This window comes from Populus trichocarpa, chromosome 10 (genome assembly GCF_000002775.5).
Source record: "Populus trichocarpa isolate Nisqually-1 chromosome 10, P.trichocarpa_v4.1, whole genome shotgun sequence".
NCBI classification, from domain to species: domain Eukaryota; kingdom Viridiplantae; phylum Streptophyta; class Magnoliopsida; order Malpighiales; family Salicaceae; genus Populus; species Populus trichocarpa.
Genome location: NC_037294.2, coordinates 20501972 through 20527308, shown reverse-complemented (window position 1 = coordinate 20527308; position 25337 = coordinate 20501972). Strand labels below are relative to the sequence as shown.

The 25337-nt window shown below is 37.7% G+C and overlaps 5 protein-coding genes and 1 non-coding gene across 13 annotated transcripts; 3 read left to right on the top strand and 3 right to left on the bottom strand.

The window, feature by feature from the left end:
* Positions 1 to 5: 5 nt before the first annotated feature.
* LOC7458645 (E3 SUMO-protein ligase SIZ1) lies at positions 6 to 9822 on the top strand. Of its 5 annotated transcripts, none has more exons than XM_024610580.2 (20): positions 6 to 198; positions 285 to 327; positions 489 to 569; positions 740 to 782; positions 1104 to 1182; positions 1431 to 1587; positions 1851 to 1981; positions 2619 to 2687; positions 2987 to 3074; positions 3196 to 3271; positions 4015 to 4088; positions 4265 to 4372; positions 4676 to 4831; positions 5256 to 5360; positions 5451 to 5531; positions 5625 to 6288; positions 7489 to 7841; positions 8453 to 8502; positions 8764 to 9130; positions 9319 to 9822. In XM_024610580.2, exons 2-17 carry the CDS (start codon positions 298 to 300, stop codon positions 7614 to 7616), a joined length of 2070 nt encoding a protein of 689 aa, XP_024466348.1. In that variant the 5' UTR covers positions 6 to 198; positions 285 to 297; the 3' UTR covers positions 7617 to 7841; positions 8453 to 8502; positions 8764 to 9130; positions 9319 to 9822. The 5 variants fall into 5 exon arrangements, with proteins under 5 accessions (XP_024466348.1, XP_024466344.2, XP_052312255.1 ...); XM_024610576.2 differs by having other exon boundaries at positions 7 to 198; positions 5625 to 6807; XM_052456295.1 differs by having other exon boundaries at positions 7 to 198; positions 5625 to 6807; positions 8453 to 8610.
* A 2396-nt stretch (positions 9823 to 12218) lies between these two features.
* LOC7489636 (elongation factor 1-alpha) lies at positions 12219 to 17816 on the top strand. Of its 2 annotated transcripts, XM_052456652.1 has the most exons (4): positions 12219 to 12384; positions 13147 to 13628; positions 13758 to 14654; positions 17436 to 17816. In XM_052456652.1, the coding sequence occupies exons 2-3, from the start codon at positions 13167 to 13169 to the stop codon at positions 14643 to 14645; spliced, it is 1350 nt and encodes a 449-aa protein (XP_052312612.1). In that variant the 5' UTR covers positions 12219 to 12384; positions 13147 to 13166; the 3' UTR covers positions 14646 to 14654; positions 17436 to 17816. The 2 variants fall into 2 exon arrangements, with proteins under 2 accessions (XP_052312612.1, XP_002316351.2); XM_002316315.4 differs by lacking the exon at positions 17436 to 17816 and having other exon boundaries at positions 13758 to 14956.
* Positions 16015 to 16995, bottom strand: LOC127905871 (uncharacterized). Its single transcript, XM_052456497.1, has 2 exons — positions 16984 to 16995; positions 16015 to 16915 (listed from the first exon to the last, which is right to left on the bottom strand). The coding sequence occupies exons 1-2, from the start codon at positions 16993 to 16995 to the stop codon at positions 16220 to 16222; spliced, it is 708 nt and encodes a 235-aa protein (XP_052312457.1). The 3' UTR covers positions 16015 to 16219.
* LOC112328978 (elongation factor 1-alpha) lies at positions 17040 to 17429 on the top strand. The gene has a single exon (XM_024610727.2). The coding sequence runs from the start codon at positions 17079 to 17081 to the stop codon at positions 17424 to 17426; it is 348 nt and encodes a 115-aa protein (XP_024466495.1). The 5' UTR covers positions 17040 to 17078; the 3' UTR covers positions 17427 to 17429.
* Positions 17817 to 19954: 2138 nt separating the features above from the next.
* LOC7489638 (transcription factor GTE6) lies at positions 19955 to 22957 on the bottom strand. 3 transcript variants are annotated; one of them, XM_024609987.2, is made up of 9 exons: positions 22796 to 22957; positions 22551 to 22671; positions 22235 to 22459; positions 21875 to 21952; positions 21265 to 21489; positions 21056 to 21154; positions 20768 to 20826; positions 20431 to 20581; positions 19955 to 20332 (listed from the first exon to the last, which is right to left on the bottom strand). In XM_024609987.2, the coding sequence occupies exons 2-9, from the start codon at positions 22665 to 22667 to the stop codon at positions 20132 to 20134; spliced, it is 1155 nt and encodes a 384-aa protein (XP_024465755.1). In that variant the 5' UTR covers positions 22668 to 22671; positions 22796 to 22957; the 3' UTR covers positions 19955 to 20131. The 3 variants fall into 3 exon arrangements, with proteins under 3 accessions (XP_024465755.1, XP_002315289.2, XP_024465756.1); XM_002315253.4 differs by having other exon boundaries at positions 22551 to 22674; positions 22796 to 22946; XM_024609988.2 differs by having other exon boundaries at positions 22778 to 22909.
* A 2241-nt stretch (positions 22958 to 25198) lies between these two features.
* Positions 25199 to 25270, bottom strand: TRNAP-AGG (transfer RNA proline (anticodon AGG)). The gene has a single exon. It is a non-coding gene; the product is annotated as a tRNA-Pro (tRNA).
* Positions 25271 to 25337: the final 67 nt, after the last annotated feature.

Below are 25337 nucleotides of genomic sequence, written 5' to 3'. Positions count from 1 at the left end.
TTTCGAATCCGTTGTTCTCGTATGTAACAACCACCCGAACCATTCATCGCTGCAAATTTAAGACCCATCTTCCTTCCCCCTTTTCCCTCTCCGAAGTTTGTAAAGTCATGAACTTTACTGATCACTAAAAACCCTAGTTCAGTATAATCACTGCTGTGTTCCTTGTCCTTTTCTCTTCCTTTCAATTTCAAGTCAAAGGTAGGCCTGTTTGTTTTAACCATCTATTGTTTGGGTGATTTTATGGTTTTGGGCTGAATTCTGTGGTTTTGTTATTCATTTTTTAGGGTTTTTGTGCTGATGGAGATGAATTTAGTGGCTAGTTGCAAGGTAATCAGTAATTTAGTATACTTATCAGTGGTGGTGTTGATCAAAGTGTGGTTTGTTTGGATGTTGATTCACGTTTTTGTGGCAAAGAAGAATTTTATTTTGTTATTTTATGCATGCATGTATGTATCTGTGCTAATAATGTTTATATGCTTAACTTGAAGGGAAAGTTGGCATATTTTAGAATTAAAGAGCTCAAGGATATTTTATCCCTGTTGGGTCTTTCAAAGCAAGGGAAGAAGCAGGTCTCTGTCCTCCTTTTTCTGTCATTTTTTTTTTTTGCAATTGTTTGTGCAAAGATTTGCAGGTTTTACTCATTTTTAACTTGTTTGTTGGCTCAATAATTATTCAGGGTCCTTCTTTTTCCTTCATTTAAATCATGATTGTTTTATCTGATATTTTTCTTTTTGTGCAGGATTTAATGGACAGAGTTTTGGGTTTGCTCTCAGATGATGAAAGTGAGTTTCATTGCAATTTTTGTCATCGATAGAATGTTATTTATTATTTGCCCTTGGTACTGTTAGTCAGGGCTGGTGTGAATCACTAGGGGAATCAGCCTGTGGGTTTTTTCTTTTCTTTTTTTTTGTTCTTTTATTTTATTTTATTTTTATTTCAGATGTGTCTTTTGTGCCAATGTTTCTCGGAAATCTAATCATCCCTTATGTTGTCATGAAATTGGTTTCTCTTGTTTAGAATCACAACTCTTTATTTACTTGCCTCAGCGCAGTTTAATTCAACTCTTGATAAATGTGATTAACATGTATGAAAACTTTTTGCAGTTTGCTCCGCTCGCAGCTTTGTAAGGAAACAGCAGATTGGAAAGGAAGCTGTAGTGAAAATAATTGATGATGCTTACAGGTTTTTTTTTTCCTTCCTATTTTCATGTGCTGTGCATGAAATCCTGATGGCTGCTCTGTAGTGTTTCTGTGTGGGTGTCTGCCTGTCATTTCCTGACTTGTTTTGTACAAATGGTTTGGTTTTCTAATCAAAATACTTCTAGTTTCTTCTAAACCTATATTTTGCCCATCTATTTATTGGAAAATAAAGTGTTATTTCCCCTTGTTTCTTGCTCATATGCTGTGTGTTAAACCAATTATTTTGCCCAGAAAAATGCACATAACAGATGCATCAGATTTAGCAGTGGGGGCTCCAAGTGGCTTTCATACTATGAGTGTTAAAGAAGAAGTTGAAGATTTCATTAGTCCAGAGAAGAGGATTCGTTGTCCTTGTGGAAGTTCACTGCCTACCGAGTTCATGATACAGGTAAGGTCAAACATAGTGGTAATTTTCTTTTCTGGTTTGAATTAAACGTGGAAGAACTCTGCAGTCACAGCTTAATCGGATATCTAGTTCTTTGTTTTAATCTTTGAGTTTTAGCAGGAAGAGATAGCTAGCTATGAAGTTGAATGCGTTACACAGCACCTTAGGATTCAGAGCACTTACATTGCCTGATTATTTGATTTTTGCTTCCCTTGTAAAATGTAGAGTGTTGTTTCAAATTCTTACTGGGGCTTTTCTATATGCAGTGTATAGATTCAAAATGTCAAGTGCAACAACATATTAGTTGCGTCATTTTTCTGGAGAACCCTGTGGAGAGTGACCATCCAATTCCACCTGTATTTTACTGTGAAACATGCCGTATTGACCGAGCAGATCCGTATGTATTTTATAGTTATCTTTTTGTTTGGTCATATATGTATATTCCCAAGTGAATCATGTCTAATTAGTCCAGTTATGGCCATCACTATTTTTCTTTTCCTGGTGCATAATTAGTGTCTTCTAATGGTGTACGAACTTGAAAATGATTTTGTGTCCACAATGGAATTTCTTCTCTATATGAAGGTATTGTAAGCTCATAATTGTTCTGTATGGATGTGACTTTGAACTTGCTCTATTTAATTGTTGCTTGCTACATGTCGAAACGAAAAAGTAGTTCTGAGGTAGAATGTGAAGTGGATAAACTCTCTATTTTCACCTAGCAAAGAGGATCTCCATTTTCATAGAACAAAATGGTATAATCATACCAAAAAGGCATGTCAAATTATTATTTGGGACATCCTTTAGCATGTGTTGCATGACATGTTTTCACACGTGATATGATGATTTTCCATGAGAAATTACACGTGGATCAACATATTGGTTCCCTTATTAGAATTGATGCATGACCAGCACCCATAAGCGCAATGGACTCCTATTGGCGATTTATGTTTGTTTCAGTCTTTTTACTTCTGTTTTCTTTAGATTAGATTCGCGAACAAAGGGTTCTACTATATTAACAAGCTTCTTGTGGACAGTTTTTGGGTTACTGTGGCGCATCTATCATTGCCTGTGAAGTTAACGAGTTCAAATATTTCAATGGACGGGTGAGCTCTCTCTCTCTCCCAACCTTAGAATTAAGTGCTACTACAACTATGGAGGGTATCCAATCAAGGAATCCACTTAAGCCTATCACACGACAAGAATTAATGAGCCATGAAATTGATTTTGTTAGCATTATCACTGTTGCTATAGCTTTTTGGATCTATAATTTTGCAATTCCTTTTTTTGGGTTAAGGCTTTTTTTATTGTTCATATGCCATTCTAGCTCTTATTTTCTCAATTTTTTGGCTCATGTGTTCTTGTAATCCATTATATTCTATTTTTTTTTTTCAATGTTCTCCAGTAATATCACATCGCAGAAAGTGGAAACAACTTTTCAATTGACAAGATCAGATCAACACCTACTACAGAATTGTGAATATGATGTTCAGGTTGGTTTCCTGAATGGTGCGTTGATTGCAGAATATTCACGATTAATAAAAAAAAAGTGTCATGCCTCCATAGTTTTGTCATGTACAGATAAATTTACATGCTCAAGTTGTTTTCGTGTAGGCCTGGTGCATGCTTCTCAATGATAATGTTTTGTTTAGGATGCAGTGGCCACTTTTTGCAAATTTACAGGTTAATGGTATGCAAATGTGATCTTCTTCCATTATGCATTAATGGGTACACCAGCAGCTTTACTTCCTTTCTCAGATGTAACAGAATTATTAATATGAGCTGAACAGTCTCTTCTGTTACACTTTTTTTTTTTTTTTTATCTGGGTGTAACTTTGGTTAAGCATTGGTGCTGTCCTTAGGGCAGGTGTAGAAATGTTTCATAATTCAGTAATGACTAGACTTTCCTTGGCCATGAAATGGATGGATTGTATCGTGTTGTTGCAATCCATTAGGCTTTTCTCTTGGATTAACAATAGTGTTGTATGGTGAACAATAATTGTTATGCATCTGATGCATTACACAAGGATCTTTTGATCATGATAGGGTTTCAGGTGCAACACCTTGGCTAAAACAATTTATTTTAGTGGGTTAAGGTTGTAAGGTGCTATTGGTCGATATGCATTTATTTAACTTAGAGAAGATATGACACCTTTCACCTACGACTTGGTCTGCTAAGCTTGCCACATAAGTACCCCCCCTCCCCGAAAGGCCTGATGCTCTTTATGCAAAAGAGGCAAAATAGGTGATTTAGGAATGTTTGCCTAGTATGCTCATTGCTCAGACCCTCCAAACAAGTTGCTTGGAGTTGGTTCATTTTGTTTTAATTTGTTGACTGACAAGCCGGTGGAGCTGGTATTTCAGAAGTCTTGTTTTTTTTCCTTGAATGCTATGCAAAAGCCCAGTTGACAGTTCTTCACTCTTTAAATGCAGATATGTCCGTGAGAATGCTAGATAGACTGGTATCACAGTCTCTTGGTGCTAATGGCCGTGATGATGGTGCACAAGTGAGTCCATTCCCCAGTCTCCTTTCTTATGAGATGATTAATATCCTACTTGGCATTGTTTGTGTCCATTTTTTTTTGTGCAACTTTGTATTTGATTGGATATTGTTTCGAGTTAAAGTCAAGCATTCTTTCATTACATGTTTTATTGAAATTAACATCGGTGCTCTTGATGTCAGATCAAATTATGCATTCGAGAGGGAATAAATAGAATTTCTTTATCAGGATGTGATTCTCGTGTTTTCTGCTTCGGCATCAGACTCGTAAAGCGACGAACTGTTGAACAGGTGTTCCCACCTTTCATTCATATGATTTACTTGTTGGGACAAATGGATGGCTCATCTCTTTGAAGGCTATGTCCATAAAATCAATTTTTTGGAACATTACATTACTGATGCCTCTATTTGCCTGCAAAAAAATGTAGCAAACTTGATTTTAATAAAAATGTCTTCCTAAGTTTATTAATTTTGTTTTAAATATTTGTTTGCGCTCATCTATGCTACATCTCACTCTTAGATCCAAAGAAACAATGTGCCTTGAGTTCCATGTCACTAAATGTTTTTCCTCTGCTGACCAATTTACTATCGAAGGTTCTCAACCTGATTCCCAAAGTTGGTGAGTCTTTTGAAGATGCTCTTGCTCGTGTTTGTCGTTGCATTGGTGGTGGGATGAGTACTACAAACGAAGATAGTGATAGTGATTTGGAGGTGATTGCAGAGGCGATTACAGTTAATCTTCGCTGTCCTGTGAGTATGCCTGGCTTTTCTGTATTCATGCACTTCGATGTATTAAGCACATGTCATGAAGTTCCATCTGACCTTGATATGGATAATGTCCTATGATTCTTGGCGAAAGATTCATTTTTCTTTTGATCTAGCATAATCCCAAGTTTGGGTATCTGGTATGATCTTTATGCATCATGATGTTTGCATTTTGATAGGATAACTACTGTTTATAAATAAAAAAACCTAGTGTTTTTTTTTCTGTCCATTCCACTGTTAATATGTCATTATGGCTTGCAGCTATGGCACACAAAAATGGTTTAATGAGAAAGACCAGTTCTATTAAAATTGTTGGTTGAGAATATTATTCATTTCAATTTACATTTCTTTTCTTTTGTGGGTTGGGGTCCATTAGTAATCTTTTTAACTGACCATGTCTATACTGTAGATGAGTGGCTCTAGAATGAAGATTGCTGGCAGATTTAAACCTTGTGCTCACATGGGCTGTTTTGATCTTGAAACTTTTGTGAAACTAAATCAACGCTCCCGCAAGGTAAGTGATCTAACATACATGTATTGCAATTCTCATTTTGTATTTGATTCACAAGTTTATATATCTGAGTGAGGTGTTCCGTGGTTGCAGTGGCAGTGTCCTATTTGTCTTAAGAATTACTGCTTGGAGGATATTGTCATTGATCCTTACTTCAACCGCATTACAACTTTGGTAGTTCCTATGCTTAATATCTTAAACCTATTTTTACTAGCATGCCCATCAAAATTTTAACAAGAGAAAATGTATATATGCTTATTGGTATAGATGGGTCATTGTGAAGAAGACATAACTGAGATTGAGGTGAAACCTGATGGTTCTTGGACTGTAAAGACCAAAGTTGACATAGGTGATCTCAGGCAATGGCATTTTCCTGATGGTTCTCTTTGTGCTCTTACTGATGAAGTTACTTCCTGTTACAAAATCCCGAGGCAGATCGAGAAGGGAGATGGCTTGAAAGCACATTTTAGTCCTGAGACCGGAATTAAGAATAATCTCAGTGGAATTGTGCAAGGAAGAAACCCTCAGCTTGCCTTTTGTTCCTCAAAGAATCAACTTGAGGGAAGTTTTGTAAATCATGGCCAAAGGACACTAACAATGAGTAGTAGCACCACTGGAAGTGGCGGGGATGAAGAGGACCCAAGTATAAACCAAGATTACAGTGGGCATGTTGAAATATCTCCCAGTAGTGTCAATGAGATCAACTCTATCTGTCATTATTTTGACCCAACACTTGCAATAAACCATGGTAGTTCTGTGGCACCAGGGAATGCTGACATCATTATTCTAAGTGATTCCGATGAAGAGAATGTCAATTTAGTTCCTCCTGAAACTGTCTATGATACTTACAGAGTAAATGGGAGTGGTTCTTCATTGGCTGTCAATCCTGGAATAACAGACTCATACTTAGAAGATCTAGCTCTTGATGCAGGTGCAAATTCTTGTTTTGGTCTCTTTGATACAGGTGTCAATGATGTTGGGATGTCTAACTGGTCATACTCTTCTTGTACTCAAGCTGGTCCCCATTTCCAATTATTTAATACAGACCCGGATGTATCAGATGCTTTTATTGATCTGGATCATCCTTCCATTAGTTGTGCTGTTCCAATGAATGGTTGTACACTGGCATCAACGCCAGCTATAACTTCTGGTGGTGAGGTCCTAGATTCTTTAGCCTGTGACGCCAATGTTGATATGGATGTTGGCTTGGTTGATAATCCTATGAGATTTGTTGCTGAGGACCCCTCATTACAAACATTTCTCCCAGTTCAACCTGTGCAGCCTGACTTGGTGCACAAGCCTCCTGTATCAAATCGTGCCCCTACTGAGGATTGGTTTCCCCTTAGCCTCAGCAGCACCAGTGAGAGTTTTGGCAATCACACCAGGAATCATGATCAGGGTGCTGCTAAAATTGGGGTTGATTTGAGAAACCAGTTAGGATCAAATCAAGGTGCCTGATTGATATTCTTACATTGTTTTAAGCAATACTTTGGATTAGATGGTAATGTTGTTGCTTTATATTCCAGCTGATTAAATCCCTGTTAAATTTCCAACATTTCAAAATTTCTATAATTCTCCAATACAAATTTGTTTTGAAATGTATCATGGAGGGCTTAATTGTTTTGGGATCAAGAAAACCTTATGTTGATTCCTTTAGGGTCCTGAATTGGTATTTATGCCAATTTGTTAAATCATAATTGAATGTGACGAACTGACGATCTAAAGTGTTAACACGGTGATGCTTGCCACTTTTTTGGCCAATGATATTGCTAGCATGTTTTAAAGTAGTTAGATACTTAGATCAGGTCATGGGTTCTCATGTGGTGCCATTTATGCAATGAAACTCCTTGAAGTTTCGTGGGTGATCATTAACCATGCTTTTAAAACCGGTTACTAATCTTTAGACTTGGTCATTTTTCCCTTCTGGTAGAAGCCTTTTTTTCTAAATCAGGAATATGGAAGCAATTGCGTGTTAATTTCGTGATGAAATATAATTTTGTGGCCTATAATATCGATCCTTCCAGTTTGTGGTTGTGTTCATTCACACATTCATCTGTGTAAATGTATGGGTTGAGTTAAATTTTTAATCGTTTATGGTTTTCGGTAAGGTGTTAACTTTGAGCCTTTGCAGCTACTTCAGTTGCAGCTCTAAACGATGAAGCTAGGTCTAACAGGAAATGTAACAAGAAATTTTCAGATGGCCCTTTCTCATTTCCTCGCCAGCCGCGATCTGTGAGACAACGTGTTTATTCTCAATAGATTCTGAAAGACAAGAAGGGAATATACATTTTTTGATTCATCAGGAAGGCTAATAGCCACCAGCACGATGCTCCCTGTTCATGTCATTTAGTCTTTTTCTTGTGAATGAAGCAAATAATTTCTTTCTAGCATGTGCATGTGAAGCCTATTGATCATGATGCCTATGGGATCAACGCTGATATGCTACATGATTATACGGCAGTAATGGGTCTGCTTTATTTAATGGTGAGCATTAATCGTACATTTGTAATTTTAAATTTCAGTGTTGACTGATATATCATGACTTTTAGCATCTATACTTAACACGCATGTGCCTCTGCGTATGTTTATATGTGAACATGTGACTGCGATCTTGTTATACATGTAATATTGGGTTAAAGTAGTATACTTTGTAGATACTACAATTGAACATCTGTAATGCTAGCCAAATGATTTACATCGGTATGACTAATACAGCCAAAGAAAAATTGTAGGGAGTTTCTAAATGGAGTGTGCTTCTATTTATTTGTTATTTTTTTTAGTAGAATTTCTGGATATTCATGTTATCATTCAGCTGTGAGTGCTCTGATGATAACCTTGTCTAAAGATGGTAGGAAATGATTGACTTTTTGAGATAAAGACCAAAACGTGAATCGTGCATTTCATAACCAGCAATAGTTGTAAAATTGTGTTGAATAGGAAACTATGTATGATGCAATTGAATCTGTTGCTAGTGTTAACAGAATCAGTGGATGCTTATAAATGAGCCGACCATCTTTGATAGTTTTGTGTCAAACAAGTTTTGACAGTATTATTCAAATCAGATTATCTAATGCTATTTGCCCACTCTCTTTTAGGTACCCTTATATTTATCTATTTTTGGATCTTGGTGTTGAAGATTTGGCAGGTCAGACAACTATCTTGTCTTTTTGAGTTTTACAACTGCTAATATCAGTCTGAACAAGGGAATGAAAATCGCATTTTTCTCGGTGGTGGTTAGTCTTAGACGTCATAGGTCTTTCTCTGACAAAAGAAGTAAAAAAATAAATTTTCTCATTGAACTGAATTATCGGAGAATTATAGACAGCTGGAGAAATCTGCTTATTTTGTCTTTCTTTGACAAAAAAAAGTAAAAAAATAAATTTTCTCATTTGTTTGTGGCTGCCAGTGGAGCCATGGGATGGGACAGGATGGTGAGTTGCCAAACGAGCAACATTTGTGGCATTACCGTGTCTATAGGGTGAAAATTGGAATTGGAGTTGTCCAACATAGAACATTAATCCCTAGGTGGATGTGGAAGTAGATGAGCAACCAACAGGAAGCAGGGCAGGTTGCTCCCTTAGTTGCTAGAGGTGGTTAAATTTGATTTCCATCTCTTTGGGAACTTCTATGTTACAACATTGGAAGGCATGCGATATGATACCAGGTTATTGCTGAAGTGGGTTTTGAAATAGATGCAACCAACTGCAAGCAAGGCAGATTGTATTCAACTATGAAAGAGGGGCTGTAGATGGGGTTCATCGCACTGCCTACAGGTTTGTGGTTTTACAAAAATTGGTTGTAGGCTTGAATGGTTTTATTGGATGAAGCCAGTCGCCCTTAATTTGATTTGTTGGAATTGTGTTCCAACATCTTACCTTGGGGTTGCTCTGATTAGTGAATTTCGTCATTGTGGATTTCTGTCAGACCATCAAATTTAAATTATTTGTTTGTATAAATGCAGACAAGTTGGGCGCTCAGATGATTTATCTCTGGTGGCCGAGGTTGAGCATGGAGAGACACTGCAAAGGGGGGTAAATATTGGCTGTGTGACTTGCAAGGTAGATTCAAGATGTTAATCCTGCAACTTGCATGATTCAGCAATTTTCTTCGTCGTGCAATACCTGTGAAATGACTCGGATGAAGATTCTAAGATCCTATAGGCAGAACTATGACATGTAAAGCAATGAGTATTCGGAGGCACCTTTTTAACCTTCTCTTGAATATTATTACGCTCGTTGTGTAATCTTGGGGCAAAGCTGCATTACATTTTCTCAAAGCCACCAATTTTACTCGAGAAAAGGTCTAGGTTTGTTTTTCTGGGATGTTCCTTTTGTGATCTTTGGTTCTTCAAAGTCTTCCTTGCTCTTTATGCCGCGTCTAGTTTTCTTGTTGCGTTGGTACTTCCATGTTTGTGCAGAACAAATATTGTCGCCGTATATATGATTGCCAAGTTTAATCCTTTTCATCTGGATGCTACTCAATTGTATTTTTTTAGAGTATGTCCTTGTTCTCTTGCTTCCTCGTGTTTTTTTTTCGGCCTTCATTTATTTTTGTCTTGGGTTTCATGTTTGCAAGGTCAATGTTCATTTTTTTTCTTGTCAAAAAATGTCGCTCGGCTGGGATTTGATGATCTTAGGGTCCACCAGGAAAACTTTTCTTGAATTTTCCGAAACATCTCCAAAAACTCCAAATTTACACACTAATGGTAGTTATTGCTCCACATATAGCTTTTGAAATTATATCTGTAACCTTCCATCTTCGTAACTTGCATATACAACTAGATCTTTTCTATCAATAATTCCTATAATAAATCGAACTTGCACAGACACATGCTTTTTAACTTGCTTCGATTAAATTAGTCATTCTTAGAACTTTGTTTATCTCAGTCAATCATAATAATAATTTGAGGCTATAGAATGAAGCTTTTATGGCTTTCTTGACCCAAAAGGCCAACCCCAGCAAATTATAATTAGTCTAACCCACGAGAAATAAAATTCTACATCAAGGAGAGAGAACAGCTAACAATATTTATTTAGGTTATGTTGTTATTATTTTATCTATTGAAATGTGGTCATGCTCTCCCATATATATGTTGTAATAGAGATTATTATTACATTACGTTAAAGATAATTGTTATGAATTAATAGGTTGTAGTTAAAAAGAATAAAAATAACAAAAATAACTATTTTTTTTCATTTGCGCTATTTAAAGGGTGTGTCTTTCTAAATTTTGTGAAACTTTATTTTTTTTATATTTTAATTATTAGCAGTCGAGAGATGTGGGAGAGCCGCTGAAAATGAAGAAGAGAGAAAAATCTAATGACATCAAGAAAGATCATCAATGGCGACCCGAGTGGGTCACACATGCCGCCCAAAGGCGACAAGAGGCTCACTTGTTCTTGGCTGCAAGTGTAACCCACTCGGGTCGCCGTTGATGAGATCTTTCTTGGTGATGTTGGATTTGTTTCGTCAAAATCTTTCTAATGATACCAATGATGTAGGAATCAGAGCTTCAATGTGTTTTAAAGGTATTTTTTTTCTTTATTTTTTCTCCATCCCCGCTCATTTTTCTTGCCCATTTAGAATTTTTCATTGGATGACGTTGTTTTGAATAGCAACAAGTTATAAAAATCACGTTTCTCAATCGCGATATGTACAAATTATGTTGTTTCGCTAATTCTTTTTTACCTATGTTATTTTGATATTTTTTTAAAAAAAATGTGCTAATAACCAAAAATAGAAGTTTTTTTTCCCCTAAACTAGCATGGTAGAAAAAAAAAATATTTTTCAAATTAGCACATCTAGAAAAATAATTCTCAAGCTAACAATAGTTGATATATGCATACACTACATGCACAATTATCCGTGTTGAGTAGATGCACAGCCAATAAATTTTGATTATTTCTTTCTTTTCTCAAATAATTCACATGCACAGAAGTCAACATGCATTTTCATAAAGATCCAAATTGCATGAAAGAAACAAAAATGATCTAATGGGATGAAATAAAAAAACAAATGAAAAGAAATTAAAAAAAAAGATGAAGTATCAAAAACACACCAAAATTAGAATGATAAAACTCATAGTACTACTGAAAAATATATCAACAAAACAAATTCATAAACATCATGGAAAACTAACTTCGAAGTTATTTGTGAAATGCATATTCAATTCAAAAGCGACAATATGCTCACTTGTTGACATCTTATTAATAGCTTCAAAGTTGATTTTTTAGTTTGTGTATGAATTTATCTTGTTGATATTTTTTTGATAGTACTGAGAGTTTTATTGTCGGAGCTACATGTCTCCAACGCCTCACTACTTTTTTTTCTTTTTTTTTGATTTTTTTTTTGCCATGTCATTTTTTTTTATAGCCATTAGATATTTTTATTTTTTTCATATTATCGGATCTTTATAAAAATACATGTTGATTTTTGCATAGATGAATTATTTGAGAAAGAAAAAAAATGAAATTTGTTAGTTGCTGCATGCATATTAATTACTGTGTTAGATTAAAAATTATTTTTTAATATATCAGAAATATTTTTTCTAATGTGGCACTCCTGGAATAAACTCCCAAAAATACCCTACCAAAACAGACAACATGACGTCGTTTATTCATCTGCCCTTGCCTTTTGCGGACAGCGAGCGTTTATCATTTGACATTTCTCACATTTTTCTACCGTATTCTCCATGACACCCTGTCAAATCCTTTTAAACCTGAAAGTGGACACAGACACTTCCACCACTTCCACGCTTTTCTAAAGCGCGTGAACAAACATAGGCACTGATTTGCTAGCAGAATAGTAATACGCGCATTCATGCGGCTGGTGATATAACACATCAGGGGAAAGTCACGAGAGGATAGCTCAGGGATTCTAAATTAACAACAAGGACAGTTTAGGAACTCAAATTACAATATTTGCAATATAAATGACACAAACCCTACACTCTCTCTTCACCCCCCCCATTTGCTACTCTCTGCCTATCATCTCTTTAGCGGCTAAGGTTTAAGCGAAACTTTCTGCAGGTCAGATTCTTCGATCCCTATCTCTCTTTGCTTTCTATTCTAGTTCTAATAAGGGTTATTATAATTGTGTTTTGCTGGTTAATCTCTAATTAAATCTCTAATTAAGTTTTGTTAGTTTTTCTGGTTTCGTTGTCGAAGATTTTAAGCTGTATTATGTTTAAAATTTGACTGTTAGTGCCTTTGTAATTCTTTTTATTTTTTTATTTTTTTACGCAGATCTAAAAGATATCACTAGTGTATTTGGATTCCGTGTTAGAACTTAAATGATAATTGTTCCTGCTTGACAGATATGGATATTAGAAATTAATTGTTGTTGTTGTTATGATCTTCTGAAGAAAAATATTTTTTTTACATATATGTTGACCTGGCTTCTCATGGATGATATTTAGATGTTTTACTCGTCTGTTGACGAGATAATAGACTAGTTAAATTTTCAGGATTTGAAATTTGTAAATTTGAAAAGCTGCAACTGTTTATCAGATAATGGATAGTTGGTGTTTTTGTTCTCTTTAAATGGATGTTGCACTCTTGAAGAATTGTTATATAAACAGTTCTCACTGTACTGCTTTGTGATTTTAATAGCAATTTTATTATAGGTTGAAGTTTTGGAAATTTAATTACTAAAATCTGTCAATAATTTAAAGCTACTGCTATGATTTATCCTCTGGATGTTGACTTTATTCTTTATTTCGAGTATGCTCTCATCGTGTATTTTTAGTATGGCATGGATGGTTTCTAACATTATGTTTTTATGTTTAACAGTTTAACACTAAGACTTAAGCATGGGTAAAGAGAAGACTCACATCAACATCGTGGTCATTGGCCATGTGGACTCTGGAAAGTCAACCACCACTGGCCACTTGATCTACAAGCTTGGAGGTATTGACAAGCGTGTCATTGAGAGGTTCGAGAAGGAAGCTGCTGAGATGAACAAGAGGTCATTCAAGTATGCCTGGGTGCTCGACAAGCTCAAGGCTGAGCGCGAGCGTGGTATCACCATTGATATTGCCCTGTGGAAGTTTGAGACCACCAGGTACTACTGCACTGTCATTGATGCCCCTGGACATCGTGACTTTATCAAGAACATGATTACTGGGACTTCCCAGGCTGACTGTGCCGTGCTTATCATTGATTCCACCACTGGTGGTTTCGAAGCTGGTATCTCCAAGGATGGCCAGACCCGTGAGCACGCTCTTCTTGCTTTTACCCTCGGTGTGAAGCAAATGATATGCTGTTGTAACAAGGTATATTTATTTTTTCTTCCTTCAAGTTAACTGGGTGGTTAATATTTCATCGAATTCTTACCTGTTGCCTGCTTGTAGTTAAGTTGTTTTTTGCTTTCTACTGATGTTTGCTGGTTCTTTCTGGAAAAGATGGATGCCACCACTCCAAAATACTCCAAGGCAAGGTATGATGAAATTGTCAAGGAAGTGTCCTCCTACTTGAAGAAGGTTGGTTACAACCCTGACAAGATTCCCTTTGTCCCAATCTCTGGATTTGAGGGTGACAACATGATTGAGAGGTCCACCAACCTTGACTGGTACAAGGGCCCAACACTCCTGGATGCCCTTGACCAGATCCAGGAGCCCAAGAGGCCCTCAGACAAGCCCCTCCGTCTCCCACTTCAGGATGTGTACAAGATTGGTGGTATCGGAACTGTCCCAGTGGGTCGTGTTGAAACTGGTGTCATCAAGCCCGGCATGGTTGTCACATTCGGTCCAACTGGACTGAGTACTGAAGTGAAGTCTGTTGAGATGCACCACGAGGCTCTCCTAGAGGCTCTTCCTGGTGACAATGTCGGGTTCAATGTTAAGAATGTAGCTGTTAAGGATCTGAAGCGTGGTTTTGTGGCCTCAAACTCCAAGGACGATCCTGCGAGGGAAGCTGCCAACTTCACCTCCCAGGTTATCATCATGAACCATCCTGGACAGATCGGAAACGGTTACGCTCCAGTCCTTGACTGCCACACCTGTCACATTGCTGTGAAGTTTGCTGAGATCCTCACCAAGATTGACAGGCGGTCTGGTAAGGAACTGGAGAAGGAGCCCAAGTTCCTGAAGAACGGTGATGCTGGTATGATCAAGATGATTCCCACCAAGCCCATGGTGGTGGAGACTTTCTCAGCGTATCCTCCACTTGGTCGTTTTGCTGTGAGGGACATGCGCCAGACCGTTGCTGTGGGAGTTATCAAGAGCGTGGAGAAGAAGGATCCCTCTGGTGCTAAGGTGACCAAATCTGCTGCCAAGAAGGGTGCCAAGTGAACCGTGCGAGTTGGTGCACTAAGAAGCTTTAATAAAAATCAAGAGTGGGTTCTTGTTACTGGTCCATTTCTTGGATGTCTATCTGTTCATTATGAGAACTGTAGTCTTAAGTCATCACCTTCATTGCAAGGCTTTTGTTCACAGAACTGGGTTCTTGATAGGCGGTGGCGTGGTTTCGGTCTTGATTTTTTTTCCGAGTCATTGTTGTGTCTCCCATGTTGAGAATTTTAATCTGTTTTTATTTTCACTTGCTCTGCTCAGGAGTTAAGTATTTTGCTGTTATGTTAAGTACCCTTGAATACTTTTTACCATTTTACTTGTCGAGTTTTTGTTCGTCTGCTTAGTTTCTACGTATGCCTTTGTAGAAGAGTGATATTCTGAATGTTTTTTCTATTGCCTGTCTCTCAAGGTTTGAACTGCAATTTAGACGAAACCTCCACGAGGATTAAGACGATTGCCTGTTCCCATTTCTTGTTCTTTGTGCTTCATTTCTTAGGTGACTGAATGACTGTAATGTCATTGTAAATTTTTTTATCAAGGCAGGCAAAATTTATCAGTTGGCCGCTGGGAACGAAAGCTTGGGTGGACAGGCCTCTAGCTGCAGAGGCAATCGGGATTCACAACTGTTTAGTGAGATCTTTTTGAAATCTGTTGTGAGAAAATTGGTGTGACCTGCCTTCCTGATGCAAACTCGAGCTTGTATTAATTGATTTTGAGTGCCCTTGCAGCGTGGGTACCAGAACAAGTGCTAATAGATTGCCTTCGTCCCGGGTTAGTGTGGAGCAGACCGGTGAGAGTAGAAAGGCTTGAGTTTTTCAAATTGCCTAGAGAATCGTTTAGGTCCCAACTTCACAGTGTCTCAAACTGGCAAAGAAAACGATGATCAGTGCATCGCAGGAGGAGGTGGTGTAGTTGAGGGCTATTCAATCCCAATGCCACTCACCAAAATAATCCATTTAATTTCCTCTCTGTTTCTTTACCAGTAATAATTTTTACTGAAATTTCATTTCTCATTCTATCAAAGAAATTAAAGCAACCTGGAATAAAGCATGCTTCACCGAACCCCACGTTGCTGGGGAGGAAAGGCAAATTGCTTGGAATCCACCCTCCCAAGGTCGGTTGAACTTAACATGGATGGTTGAGCAGAGGAAAACTTGGAATTTTAGGTGCAGGAGGCTTGCTTCGTTATTGGCAGGGGATATACATATATATATATATATATATATATATATATATGGTTTGCTTCATTCTGGTACTTCCTGTACATCACTTAATTAGAGCTAAAATGGGATAGACACTCCACGTGATTGCATATATATTGCTAGCTTGTATTGAGCCTTTTGGCTCCTCCCCTTACCCAAGATAAAACTTCAAGTGTAAGCTTATCCATGACATTAAACATCAAAATTCAAATATTGATTCGTTTCCTACTCTAGAAAACATTGTCTCGATAAGTAGAAAAGGCTAGGGGGGGGAAAATGCCCATTGGCTCAAAACCAGGCCAGAGCTTATCACAAACCATGAAGTAAAATCAGGTCATACCGTACTCAGGGAAACCTTGCAGAATTTTCCAATCACAAATTTTTGAAAGCAGACTCGTGAGCTGATTTCTGTGGGGTTAGTCTATTCAACAATGCCTTGTTATGACAGTGCTCTGAATCAACGAAGTAGAAATTTCCGTTCGCCTTAAAAGTCACAAAGGGCCTGTTGGTTTCTGGAAGCCGGATATCAGCAAATTTGATAGTCTTTGGAATGTAGGTTGCTAACCAGGACATCATCTCCACTTCAAAACTATCTGAGCCGGGCTGCCATCTAAGCTTGTGAATGTAGGGGCTAACAAACCAGTGCAGAGCAGCAGTGGTTGAAGCACTGAAGAATATAACAGAAGATGCAACTGCCCCCTTCAGGATGACATTTGTATCTTGAGATGTCATAAAAGTTACAACCGGACCCAAGGATACAGACAGACAGCATGTTGAAAGAGAGAGCATTTTTACTTTCTTGATGGTGGATGTGATTGGACCATAATACACCACCCCAGTTTCTTTTTCATCTTCTCCTGCTTCCTTCCCTCGGCGTGGTCCAATGCTGATCTTATTGTCATCTTTTGTTGTTGTAGCTCGAGATGCCCATCTTTTCTGAGTAGCAGTGAGACTGGCATGGTTGAAGTTGAGTTTGGCACACTGATCGTGTGGCCATGTGCCAAACCGACAAGGATGATAGCCTAAAAGAGAGAAAAACAATGACAATAAGAACACATAGAGTAGTGGCTATTTAAGAAATGCTCCCAAGAACTTTGTAGATATGCTTTCTCATCTATTGATTAGCCTCTCCAAACAGAAGCAGACATTACTACGTAACAGATAATACTAAAACATAATCAAGCAACTTCAGAAAGAATAATCTGCCAACTTCACCGCCCAAGTTATCATCATGAACCATCCTGGGCAGATCGGAAACGGTTACGCCCCTGTCCTTGACTGCCACACCTGTCACATTGCTGTGAAGTTTGCTGAGATCCTAACCAAGATTGACAGGCGGTCTGGTAAGGAACTGGAGAAGGAGCCCAAGTTCCTGAAGAACGGTGATGCTGGTATGATCAAGATGATTCCCACCAAGCCCATGGTGGTGGAGACTTTCTCAGCGTATCCTCCACTTGGTCGTTTTGCTGTGAGGGACATGCGCCAGACCGTTGCTGTGGGAGTTATCAAGAACGTGGAGAAGAAGGATCCCTCTGGTGCTAAGGTGACCATATCTGCTGCCAAGAAGGGTGGCAAGTGAACCGTGCAGGTTGATGCTATTGAAAGCTATCTTAAAAATAATGTCTTGCTTTTTATTGGATGTCTATCCCATGGATGTCTATCTTTGTGTCATGAGACTTTTAGTTTTATGTGGTCACCATCATCACAAGGCTGTTCTCAGAACTGGGTTCTTGATCGGCGGTGGCGTGATTCAAGGCTTGATGTTCTTTCTGCATTCAGTTTCTGCCTGCTTTTTTGCTGGCTCTCTTAAATTTAGATGTTGGTGATGTTTCTAGTTTCATGAACAGCTCTTATTTTAATTTTAATGTCTAGTTATCGGACTCCGGGAACTCCGGAAGACGTGTTGTGTTTTATCTGAATTTTCATGTCAAAACTCGTTATCAGTCAGTACATCTTTTATTTCGCGTTATTCCTTTGGATTTTCTTTTTCTTGATAGAATGAATGCCATGTAATACATTGCATCCTAGCGATGCTTCGCAAGCTCTGCTTCTGTCTCAATTAGTTTTTGCCATTTACACCGAGGATGCGTGTACAAATACACTGGGAAGAGGTGGTTTATGCGATGAAAAACCAAAGAGTCGTTTTTTCCGGGAACCGTTAATTGTCTAAAATAGTCTATGCCGTGGAAGCGTCTTCATGTGTCTCCTTTCTTTCATCTGCGCATCTGGAAGTGGGAAGAGGTCCTGTCCGGTCAATCATGCATCATTTCATAAATCTGGAGTGTGAAAAGGTTCATGAACTAGATCATTCATCGCTTTATAATTTGGGCGACAAAGAAACCCTTGAAAGCTTTAATATCGGGGAGCCCTGTGCATATCGAATTTAAGGATACCAAATACCAAAGCTTAAACGATGGCTGTGGGCTGAAACATTGACAAGGTGTTGAAGAATAAAGATATGGAGGCCCAACTCTTAGGATCGGGCTAATAACTGTGTATAGGGTCTGTTTTGTTATGTAGAATTCATCTTATTGAACTTCTGTACATTCTTTTGTTTACAGGAGTGAAAAGGGGTGACACTTGACTAAAAATCAACGATCCATTTTAATTATTTTACGAATTTAGGTAGAAATATATGATTTTAAATCTATACGTTTTTCACATTTAATAGCTTGCTCTCAAGGTTTTTTGAAAGTTTAGATTGAAAAGAGAGAGAGAGAGAGAGTAATGTGCTATATAGTTTTTACTTTCCTTTTTTTTTTTTCCCAACATGTACAAAACAAAGGTTTGTATGGAAATAATAGCATTTTCTTCGAAGAAGAATAATATATTAGAGACTAAATTCTATAAAAAAAAATCTTCGTCTTTTTGTTTTTGTTGTTGATCTGATTCCAAATCTTGATCTTAAACTCTATCAAACAATAGCACAATAACGACTGTTAATAATTAAAGAGAGGAGAGGGAGCACCTCCTCCTCTGGCATTGCAATTGGGCATCGATATCCTTAACCCTCTGGTGCACCTTCCGTTCCTCGGAATTAAAAGGAACTAAAAAACGAGACTTGACATTCTATACATTGGGAGACGACATGTTGCTGTGAGAAAAACAAGTAGTTATAGAAGGAATTAAAAAGAATGGGCGGGTGGCTGCAAACTGCTCAGCCACCAGTTCCAGCAATTTCCATCGCCTAGCACCAGTGGGTTGCAAGCCATCCCCACCATGGCACCGTGGCCTGATTTCCCTCAGATGCTCCATACTCCCCCGCACATTTCCCCACCCTTTCAATAAGAGTAAAGATATAAGTATCGTGAATGCAGTTGCCCATTGGTGCTCCATAGAGGTACTTCTGCTACAAAACCTCCTTTTTTCCATAACTGGGGAAGAAGCCGTATGAGCAGCTAGACATGCGTGGCATAGAAAGAAAAAAGGTGTGGCAAAACTAAAACAGGAAAGCATTGCCGCCAGTAAACATTCAGCTGTTCCAAGTGACACGATGAGAAAATTCAAGTCCCATCTCTGTTCTCCATTAAACAAAAATATCACCCACGAACAGGACCACTCGAAATCATTGATCCACAAATCGACAATCACCACTCAATCAAAATGTTCATTTATTAAACAGTCATGGCCTCGCAGGTAAATGCTCCGTTTCTCATCTTGCTAGTTTCTTTCATCACAGGGATTGGGGAAGCATTTTCTTGAAGAAAGAAGACCAAGCAAAAATTTTCATGCAAAGAGATTATGCCACACAGAAACAGAAGACAAGGTAACCCAGTGTGGAAGTTTTCTGGGTGAGAGTCAATAGGCAGTTCAGACACAATCAAAGCTATCTTCCTACTCTGACAGAGAAGAGTGGGATGTGTGTGAAGTCAGAATCGATGGTTGAAAGTGTTGTGTTGAGCAAATTGCCAAGAAGTCAAGAAGGGGCCCAACGCCTCCATTTCAAACTCATGCAAAAAATGGTGTCTGGCTCTGTCGTTGTTGTACATCTTACAAAATTGTGGCAGAACAAGCGAAGGAGATTTACATTGCCAAAAAAAAAAACCGCTTGAATCTGATTTTTTTTTTGAAACAATTGCACATTAGAAAGGCTTAGCAACAACTAGCTCCTCTCAGAAGATAAATATCATTTACCAAGAGACAAGTCAAGATATGTGCCTTGACAAATCAGACTCGTTATCAGACAGTAAGAATTGCTGCCCGCTATATTGTTCCATGAGAAAATGCAACCAAGATGCAAGCTTACCAAAATCCAGAAAAACACTTGTTTATGATACAAAAAGTTCAAGAAGAGGGCTTTTTACTCCTTTTCTTGGCAGTTTTGGCAATAGCATCGCAAATCTCTCTTTTTCGTTTGTTGTTATTGCTGGTGTTCTTGTTGTTGTTGTTGTTGTTGTTATTGCCACCTGTGCTTGCCGCACTTTTTCCCTGGACTTCCAGCACATCTTTCACCAAAAACTTTAGCCTCCACAGGGTGGATTCAGTCTGCAACGGGAACAGAGCAAACTCAACAATTCGTCCCTTTACTAAACAGTTCGTTAAGAATCTAACAAAGAAGCACTAATTATAACATAAATTATGACCTGAGCATCAATGTCGAGATCCACCTCTTCAGCAGTTGCTTGGAAGCCTGGATTACTCCGAGCAACAATCTCCAATGCTTTAGTTAGATCTTCAGGAGAAAGTCTCGTAAGAGCCACCCCGAGCTTTCTTTTCTCTTCAGTGGACATCTTTCTGGAATGGAATTTTCAAAATTAACTTAGTTAGTTTCCATGGAGAATTGGAAAACAGAATTTTAAATCTTCGAGCAGATGTAACTCATAAGTTAGCTTTTAAGCATACCCAGAATACGCCTATAAGAAATAACTTTTGTATTCGCAGTATTATCCACTACATATACAAAGCTGGACCACCACTAACCTGCACTTTTGAACAACAATATCCCGAAGCTCTTCCAGATGCATATCAACCTCATAAAGCTGAAAACAGGTCATTACAGAATCTTAAAACATATTTTCCAACATAACCCTAATACAAGATGAAATGCATTGTTGAACTTGATTATAATAGAAAATCAATTTCAACATGTTTATGGAGAATTCTATAGTTATACAAAAATATTAATAGATCAAGCATGGGAGGAAGCAAATTAAAAGATTTTTCAGTGCTTTATATATTTGTGAGAAAGGCTGTGATGTTTCAGTATACCTCATTACTCAAATCACGAGCCATTTTAGCATGAGCAGCCTCCTGAGCAAGCTGCATATCCAATTTAGCCTCCACTTCCTCGTCTTCTCTTCTTTTTTCCTGTGTGTATTGATTTGGTATTCCATAAAATTATCCAAAAATAGAAAGCAAGGCAATTGCATTTCTCTCAGCAAAAAGATCATGGACTAAGATAGCTCCATAACACATACCTCTTCAGTGACTTTAGGCAGAAGTTGTAGCCACTTCTCCTCAAATTTTCCCAGCAATGTTTTGGCCATAACATGAACATCGCTTCTTTCATCATTATATTTCATTGCATTCTTAAACACTAACCTCACATCAGCACTTATCTCTCTGACATTCTTATATCCTGTGCCATCCTTAGCCTCCATTTGATTTTTTATTGTACTGAAGTCCATGGGCTTGTCGATAACCTATTGAATACCATATGTGCCAATTTCATTGAAGTCATATTCAGATGGAATCCAACTCTAAAATGGTAGAGCAATTAACAACCAGAGTGATAAATGATTGAAACAACTAAAATTCATGGTGGGTCATATTCCCAAATAAGTAACAAGTCACACTTGCATGTGTGTGATCCCTCATCACACAAACTAAAAGTTGAAAGCACAATTTGCTATCCTTTTAAAAACAACTCGATACATGTTTAAATGGGGTTTGTGTGTTGTTTCGTGTTCACAATTATACTGAACGATTCCTGCGCAGTCACTGGAAAAGGGTAAAAGCGCTTCATGTGATTTCTGTTATAGTACATGCTGATGAAATAGGAAATTGAGAAGGATGCTATAACTTCACCTCATAATAGTCATGCAACCTAAGACCTTTAACATCTACAGGTTGCATAAAAGGCCAAGCCCATTTGTGCTGCGTGATCTGAAGGCAACAAAAAAGAAACTACATTAGATAACGAAAATCAGCTCGTAACACTTATTTTGTTTCTTTAACCTCAAGCATCCAAGAACAAATTTCCATAACTAATTGGTCTGTCATCATAACAATGAGATATAGCAGGGGTAAAAGGAACCAATTTCCATAACATATTAAACAATCCAGACAGCAATTTCTCAATCCACCTTAAGATTTCATAACAGAAAGGAAAAATCAAGTTTCATCCAGACAAACGAAAAACATAGAAAGCACCGAGTGATACATTACTTGACGCAATATGGTACCGAATTGGCGCATAAGCTCTTGCATTCTCTTAGCAGCAGCAGCCTCTCGTTTCGACGCATCTTGCTGCTGTTTCCTAATACTAGTAACATGCCTCTCTTTATCTTTATCTTTCACAATCGAGCTACCACCACCTTTCGAAGAACCACTCTGCTGCTTTTTACTTATATCCAAGTAAAACTGCTCAACCCCATTCATTCTTTGCTCCAACTACAGATTCAAAAGCAAAAACCAAAATAATCCTCAAATCTTTCACAACATTCATTCTACGCGCATTTTTTTTTTATGATGACTAGCTTACTTTATCAACTTTTTGGAAAATTTCATCCACGCTATGCTTGAAACCCTCCGTGTCGGCATCGTTGCCGTCGGGATTTCTTACCGGAAGATTACCAAAATAAAAAACCGACGGTTCCATCTGACTGCTAAAACAGAAAAAAAGAAGAAGAAAACAAATACAAATTAAACTTTGTTAAAAACATTCAAAGATGGTAAAATTGAATTGCTAAGCAGAAGATATATACATACATTTCATGTGTAAAATACCTGGAAATATTCGTATCTGTATACGGAGACAGTAGAGGGAGTGGTGGAAGTAAACAGAGCAGGCGCAGGGAGACTGCTTTGTCTCGCTATCTGTCTTGCCAAATTGCGAAACGAAAACCTGACTTCTCTTTTTAACGACGTCGGTTTATTCATGCTGCTGTGATATGTCGGGTAACGGCGCCGTTTCTCTATCTCTCTCTCTCTCTGTTTTTCTTTGAATGCACCAAAATAGTGTACCTCTAATATGTCTTTTTGTTTTGAACTTTTTTTCAAATCTTTTTAACATATCCTTAAATTAATTTTTATATATAAAAATTAATTTTTTTTCTCGTATTATATACCAAACTTAAAATGATATATATAGAAACAAGTTTAAATTATACTTGAATTAAAAAAATTGTAAGGTAGAAAGTAGAAACATGTTGAAATCAGAAGCGGATTCTTGGTGGATGTAAACTAGAAATTAAGAAATATTCAAGCCATTTCTCTATTAAATTCTTTTTAAGAAAGAAATTACAGGGAGCTAAGATAAGATAATTTTTTTATACAGATTTGATCCATATAAACAAAGTCTATATACAAATTCCCCACCAATTTGTAGCCCGAGGCAGAGTACTTGGAAGAACATCAAGACTCCACATTTTCAGAAAGTATTGCACGATGGGAATGATTAGAACTGTAGAGATGGTTCAATAATCAAGTAAAATCCACTTATTATAATTACCTATGGACTTTCTATATACATAAAATCCGAGAATCTATCTCTGATCAAGTGCAGGGATGATCAAGTCCTGATCACAAGAGGGGAATGCACCCTTTAAAACAAGCCTTGGCGAAAGAACCTGAAAGATACGTCCTCTACTTTAATGGTTTGGCAAATTCCCCACGACCCTTTTGGCAGCTTTTACCTGATCTATCAATGCCCATAAAAAGGCGTTTTTCATCACCAGCCAGCTCCGCAGCCGGGATCATGGGTGCCGGTGCTTGACGGCTCTGCCTTTTCTTGATGTCACTAAGCTCCATTTTTGCTGGAATCTTTGCCAATCCTATCAAGACCTTGTGCTTTCTTGAATTATTACTTGAGTACTGGTCCCGGAAACTACCGGTTGAAATTGGGGCCTGAGAAGGTTTTGAGGTTTCTATGTGAAGTGAATGTGAACGTCTGCTTCTGTTCAACAAGTGAGGTGAACGACTGAATGGGTTATGAGAGTTTGTTCCATGAATAAAAGGGTTAGGACTGTTGACGGATTGTTTTGTCTCGTGGAGTATGTTTCTTCCAAAGAAGATGATATCTCGCGGGGGGTTTGTCTCCGTGCTCTGATCATCAGGTGGAGAGAACTCAAAGAAGTCTTGGCTTGAAAAGGAATTTCTTTGTTCTTGATCATCATGATAGTAAGTGTCGCGTTCAGGTTCTTCGTCGAGGGATGATAGAAGATCACCGAAGGAGAGGTCTTGTTCAGGCTCTAACCCCCCCTCACGGTGATAAATAATGGTGGTGTTTTCCATTTTGTGTGCCTGTTTTTTTAAAAAGAAGGAAAGAAAGAGAAGAACGAAAAATGGCCTTGAAGTTGAGAGAGAGATGGTTATTGATGGATTGATTTGCTAGCCAAAATCAAAGTATATAAAGGCAGAAGAGAGGAGGACTTCTTTTTTTAAAGGGAAGGTTCTTTCAAGACATTAGAATATTTTATTTTATTTCATTTGATTAATTCATTTTTGTCCCGACTGTTTTGTCAGGATTCTGGAAGGAGTACTGGGTTTGAGGGTTCAATAAATAAATAAATAATAAAAATGCAAAAAAGAAAGGACGTGGCAGCAGCAGTGGTGTGTTAGGACTGAGGAAATGAGATGCTTGGAAGAGAAAAACAATTAGGAAATAGAATGTTTTACTCTTACAGGAACTGGGTCTGAAAAGAAGCTGTCAAAGATAGTATGATTAATTAACTTGATGCTGCTTGTGGCCAGTAAATTGTGCTAAACTGTGTTCTAGAAATATATAATTTTTTTTTATGACTTTAAAGTGTTATGTTAAAAATTATCAGTTTGATAATTAAAAATAAATAAATAAAAAATATTATTTTGATAATTAGCTCGCTAATCTAGGTTTTTCCTTTCCAATCACTCGGATCTCTTCCGTTTCGACAAAACCATGTTGTTTTGTTATTTTGTGTCTGCTATATATTATAATAATGAGTGACATTGTCGTAAATAAATATGGTAAAATGTTGGAAATCATTTCACAAACATTGCAAATACACTTAAAAATATTTCTTAACGCAAAAATCTCCGAAATCTTTTTAAAGGAAGACTTCCCCTAATCCACAAAATCTCCGAATTGCTTAGCCCGAAAACCTCCGAAACACTTCACCGGAAAAACACAGTGAAGGGAAAAAAAAGAACTAAGGGGCATTCCGAGAATTGAACTCGGGACCTCTCGCACCCTAAGCGAGAATCATACCACTAGACCAAATGCCCTTCTGGCCTTCGGATTATTCTAATTATGAATAAGAGAGTTGATTCTTGAGCTCAAAGGCTCTTGAAC